Raw genomic sequence first — 6,068 nt, 5'->3', positions numbered from 1 at the left:
TTTTTTTTTTTTTTTTTTTTCATCGTGCATGTCACCTCAATCCGGCAATGCTTTTTATGCGTATTCCTAGGCAAGCAAGGAGCTAATTGCCATGAGGCCTTTTGATTTGCAATTTCTAAACACTGGTTGCGTTCACTTTCCTGGTTTGTTTTGTAGTTTTGTGAACCTGTGGTCTTTCTTGGAAGAAATTAACTGCCATTTCTTTAATGGATGATCCTTTTTGTCACCTGTGGTCTTTTTTGGAAGGAATGAAACTGTCATTTCTATAGTGCATCCCCCTTTTTCCTTCTTTCCTTCCTTCTTCGTGATGGTGCGTTTTTACCGATGAGAAATCCATTATCTGCGTTAACGCAGTTCTGACAGTAACTTGTCTTCTCAATTAGTCACATGGATACTTATCAAAAAAAGGATCATGTTCCAATAATTTGGAGTTATGGCCTAGCCACATAGGAGCATCTATTATGGGTTGATTTAAGGAGCATTGCACACACAATATCTTGGTTTGATGATGGAATTGGTAGTTTGTGTATTGTTTTTTCTGTCCGCTTTTCATCCAACTATACTCTGTAGTTCCGAGCCAGTATGCCTTCTGTCCTACCATTCTTTTACGATATGTGTTAACCATGTTGNAGACAATTATTGTAGGCACACGTGCATTCGTATTCAATTTTATTGGCTTTCCACCCTGCAATAAATGCTCTTTGGTCAAAAAAGTAAAATTCCCATGCTTTTAAAAAAAAAAAATAATAATAATAAATAAATAATTCCATACTTTCTCTCTCAGTATTAATAAATACTTTATATTATACATATCATATAAATAATTTAATTAAAAAAAATTATTTTTTTAATTAAAGACATATCTGGATTTATTATTTTATTTTATTTTTTGCATAGTATTTAATATTTTATGTAATGATGTTTTAAAAGTCTCTGATTTTATTTGAATTAAAAAAAATTAATTAGATTCTTAATAAAAATTTATTTAAAAAAATGGAGGAGAGGAAAAGAAAAATAAAAGGAAAAAGTTATGAAATTAAATTAATACAAATTTATAATTTAGAGTGGGAAGTTGTCAATTTGATGAACAGTAGTGCTCTGTAGATTCATTTCAAATTTTTGCCCGAAATTTGATCTCAGAAGATATTCAAAAGAGAAGGCACGAAATCGATTGAGATCTATCTACCATCCCATGGCGAATCAGGCGATGGCCACGAACATTGCGAAGCTGATTGTGAAATCTGGCCTTAAACCCTTCAAAACGACGCCATCGCTGCTTTCGAATCTTGATTCTCGGGTAACGCAATTGGTTTTGTCTAATCCAAGCGTTCCTACTCAGTCGTGTTTGAGTTTTTTCAACTTTCTCCGACAAAATCCTTCTCAGAAACCCGATCTTCGGGCACATTTAATCCTTATTTGTAGGTTGTATCGAGCTCGGAAGTTTGCTGTAATGAAAAATGTGTTGAACTTCATCGTCAATGATGGAAATCTTCGCAGCAGTACTGAACGGATTGTTTCTTCGATTGGAGGTGAGCTCAGTGAGCCAAAATTTGTTGATAAATTTTGTGATATGCTGTTTAGGGTATACGTGGATAACGGAATGTTTGATTCGGCTTTGGAAGTTTTTGATTATGCGAGAAAGAATAGGTTTGAGATTGAGGAGAGATCCTGTCTTGTCCTTCTGCTTGCTTTAAAGAGGTCTGGTAATGTTGAATTATCTCTGGAATTCTTGCGCCAAATGGTCGATTCAGGTGTGGAAATAAGTGTTTATTCGTTGACGATTGTGGTTGATGGGTTGTGTAGAAAAGGGGAGGTTGAAAGGGCCAAGGCTTTGATGGATGAACTTGTTGGCAAAGGATTTAAGCCCAATGTTTTCACATATAATACTCTTTTGAAAGCTTATATTGAAAGGAAGAATATGAGCTGTGTAAATGAGATTCTTAGTTTGATGGAGAAAGATGGCGTGGATTATAATGCAACAACGTATACAATTTTGATTGAATGGTATTCAAGAAGTGGGAAAATTGAAGAAGCAGAGAAGGTGTTCGATGAAATGCTTAAGAGAGGTATAGAGCCTGATGTTTATGTTTACACCTCCATTATAAATTGGAACTGTAATTCTGGAAACATGAAGAGGGCCTTTGCTCTGTTTGATGAAATGACTGAGAGAGGACTTGTTCCAAATGCTTACACTTATGGTGCTCTTATAAATGGTGCCTGCAAGGCAGGGGAGATGGAGGCAGCTGAGATGCTGGTAAATGACATGCAAAGTAAAGGGATTGATGTAAATCAAGTTATATTCAATACGTTGATAGATGGGTACTGCAAAAAAGGGATGCTTGACGAAGCTCTAAGGCTGCAGGATATCATGCAGCAAAAAGGGTTCGAGATTGATGTGTTTACTTATAACATAATTGCCAGTGGGTTTTGTAGGTCGAATCGGCGAGACGAAGCAAAGAGTTTATTGCTCACAATGGAAGAAAGGGGAGTGGCTCCAAATGCAGTGAGCTTCAGTACTTTGATTGACATTTACTGCAAAGAAGGGAATTTTGCAGAAGCAAAGAGGCTGTTGAAGGAAATGGAGACGAAGGGCAAGGTACCTAATGTTGTTACGTACAATACTTTCATTGATGGATATGGGAAGAAGGGAAAGATGGAGGAGGCATACAAGCTGAGAGACGAGATGCAAGAAAGGGGGTTAATGGCAGACACATTTACATATTCATCACTTATAAATGGGGAATGTGTTCGTGGGAATTTGGATACGGCACTTGAACTGTTTAATGAAATGCCACAGCGAGGGCTAAATAGAAATTTGATAACTTACACGGCATTGATCTCTGGGTTGTCGAAGGATGGTAGATCTGATGAAGCTTTTAAATTATACGATGAAATGAAAGCAGCAGGCATTGAACCCGATGATAGAATATATTCTTCCTTGACAGGGAGCCTTCATAGAGCAGGATCTTAGTTTCGGGATTGGAAATTGTCATCAACCGAATTGAAACTTGACCAGACTGGGTGTATTGAGCTACAATTTACCGAAGTGTGAATGTACTCGAACGACTGGGTATATTCGTAAATCCCTTTTGTTGCTTTTGATTCCTTCTTTATCGCTTTTGAGGCATTGAAGTATTGTGATCACACATAAACTTATTTGGCTAGTTTGATACCTTTTCTATTTTCTATATGTAACCAAGATTTTTTTTTTNAGTTATGGCCTAGCCACATAGGAGCATCTATTATGGGTTGATTTAAGGAGCATTGCACACACAATATCTTGGTTTGATGATGGAATTGGTAGTTTGTGTATTGTTTTTTCTGTCCGCTTTTCATCCAACTATACTCTGTAGTTCCGAGCCAGTATGCCTTCTGTCCTACCATTCTTTTACGATATGTGTTAACCATGTTGGGTTGCTGATTTGGATATCTTTGTTTATTTTGCAGGAATATTTTCGTGACCAGTGAATTGGTGAGAATTTTTGGATTTTTTTTATTGAGCTTGAAGTTTTGCATCTATAACTTGTAATGAATTTGGTGCGACTACTTTTGTAGCCACGATATGTTGTCAACCAAGTAACGGCTGGACAGTGATTATCCAAGAAAGGTGCTCTAGTTTCTTACCGATCTTCAAGCAGTCTTCCGTATGCTTAATCTTCACAATGACTTCCCCGGAGAAAATTTGATGGTATAATCGTTATTTATATACGCATATCATCTATGTTTATTCCTTAACCATTTGATCTCCCTACATATATAAAAGCCTGAGGCCAAGCGCTTCCCTCTTTGAGTAAGGGGGTGACGTGGTGTGAGATCTCACATTGGTTGAGGAGTAGAACGAAGCATTTTTTGTAAGAGTGTGAATCTCTCCCTATTAGATGCGTTTTAAAAATCTTGAAGGGAAGTCCGAAAAGAGAAGCCCAAATAAGACAATATCTGCTAGCGGTGGACTTGGGTAAGGGAAAAGTTTTTCAAATTATGGCTTAATGCATCGGGCTTACATGGTCACTTTCTGGTGGCATCCATGGCCGTTTTGCTGCCTCAGCTTTGGCAGTCAAAGTGAGGGGTTTTGCCATACATCCAAATCGGTTATGTTATTTTCTTCTTTTATGTAATTTTCATTTTCATTTTATTCTCATATGTATGATGCAATTGCAATAGGCATGAAGTATGACTTGCCAAGAGTTGAAGATCCGAGGCTTATCAGCAAATGGTGATTAAATGAGGAAACGATCCTTGACTGTGTTACCAGAACCAGGCATGCAGAAGGAAGGGGAAANTTCGGCTTTGGAAGTTTTTGATTATGCGAGAAAGAATAGGTTTGAGATTGAGGAGAGATCCTGTCTTGTCCTTCTGCTTGCTTTAAAGAGGTCTGGTAATGTTGAATTATCTCTGGAATTCTTGCGCCAAATGGTCGATTCAGGTGTGGAAATAAGTGTTTATTCGTTGACGATTGTGGTTGATGGGTTGTGTAGAAAAGGGGAGGTTGAAAGGGCCAAGGCTTTGATGGATGAACTTGTTGGCAAAGGATTTAAGCCCAATGTTTTCACATATAATACTCTTTTGAAAGCTTATATTGAAAGGAAGAATATGAGCTGTGTAAATGAGATTCTTAGTTTGATGGAGAAAGATGGCGTGGATTATAATGCAACAACGTATACAATTTTGATTGAATGGTATTCAAGAAGTGGGAAAATTGAAGAAGCAGAGAAGGTGTTCGATGAAATGCTTAAGAGAGGTATAGAGCCTGATGTTTATGTTTACACCTCCATTATAAATTGGAACTGTAATTCTGGAAACATGAAGAGGGCCTTTGCTCTGTTTGATGAAATGACTGAGAGAGGACTTGTTCCAAATGCTTACACTTATGGTGCTCTTATAAATGGTGCCTGCAAGGCAGGGGAGATGGAGGCAGCTGAGATGCTGGTAAATGACATGCAAAGTAAAGGGATTGATGTAAATCAAGTTATATTCAATACGTTGATAGATGGGTACTGCAAAAAAGGGATGCTTGACGAAGCTCTAAGGCTGCAGGATATCATGCAGCAAAAAGGGTTCGAGATTGATGTGTTTACTTATAACATAATTGCCAGTGGGTTTTGTAGGTCGAATCGGCGAGACGAAGCAAAGAGTTTATTGCTCACAATGGAAGAAAGGGGAGTGGCTCCAAATGCAGTGAGCTTCAGTACTTTGATTGACATTTACTGCAAAGAAGGGAATTTTGCAGAAGCAAAGAGGCTGTTGAAGGAAATGGAGACGAAGGGCAAGGTACCTAATGTTGTTACGTACAATACTTTCATTGATGGATATGGGAAGAAGGGAAAGATGGAGGAGGCATACAAGCTGAGAGACGAGATGCAAGAAAGGGGGTTAATGGCAGACACATTTACATATTCATCACTTATAAATGGGGAATGTGTTCGTGGGAATTTGGATACGGCACTTGAACTGTTTAATGAAATGCCACAGCGAGGGCTAAATAGAAATTTGATAACTTACACGGCATTGATCTCTGGGTTGTCGAAGGATGGTAGATCTGATGAAGCTTTTAAATTATACGATGAAATGAAAGCAGCAGGCATTGAACCCGATGATAGAATATATTCTTCCTTGACAGGGAGCCTTCATAGAGCAGGATCTTAGTTTCGGGATTGGAAATTGTCATCAACCGAATTGAAACTTGACCAGACTGGGTGTATTGAGCTACAATTTACCGAAGTGTGAATGTACTCGAACGACTGGGTATATTCGTAAATCCCTTTTGTTGCTTTTGATTCCTTCTTTATCGCTTTTGAGGCATTGAAGTATTGTGATCACACATAAACTTATTTGGCTAGTTTGATACCTTTTCTATTTTCTATATGTAACCAAGATTTTTTTTTTTTTTTTTTTTTACTGTGTTACCAGAACCAGGCATGCAGAAGGAAGGGGAAACGATCTGTCCTTGTCTTGATTATGTCATAACACAAACATGTTATTGAGTTTTGTTTGGTAAAAAAACATGGAGAATGATATTTGGTAAAATCCCTAATCTCACCATGGGCCGTTCTCCAAGATAACCGTGACTA

At 37.8% G+C, this 6,068-nt stretch overlaps 1 protein-coding gene across 1 annotated transcript; it reads left to right on the top strand.

The window, feature by feature from the left end:
- The first annotated feature begins 1,066 nt into the window (after positions 1 to 1,066).
- Positions 1,067 to 5,805, top strand: LOC111791612 (pentatricopeptide repeat-containing protein At2g32630). Its single transcript, XM_023673012.1, has 3 exons — positions 1,067 to 2,970; positions 4,046 to 4,059; positions 4,253 to 5,805. The coding sequence occupies exons 1-3, from the start codon at positions 1,193 to 1,195 to the stop codon at positions 5,641 to 5,643; spliced, it is 3,183 nt and encodes a 1,060-aa protein (XP_023528780.1). The 5' UTR covers positions 1,067 to 1,192; the 3' UTR covers positions 5,644 to 5,805.
- The last annotated feature ends 263 nt before the right edge of the window (positions 5,806 to 6,068 follow it).

The sequence above is a fragment of the Cucurbita pepo genome, chromosome LG03 (genome assembly GCF_002806865.2).
Source record: "Cucurbita pepo subsp. pepo cultivar mu-cu-16 chromosome LG03, ASM280686v2, whole genome shotgun sequence".
Taxonomy (NCBI): Eukaryota; Viridiplantae; Streptophyta; class Magnoliopsida; order Cucurbitales; family Cucurbitaceae; genus Cucurbita; species Cucurbita pepo.
Note: the sequence above shows the minus strand (reverse complement) of the source record. Positions and strands in the feature narration are given on the sequence as shown.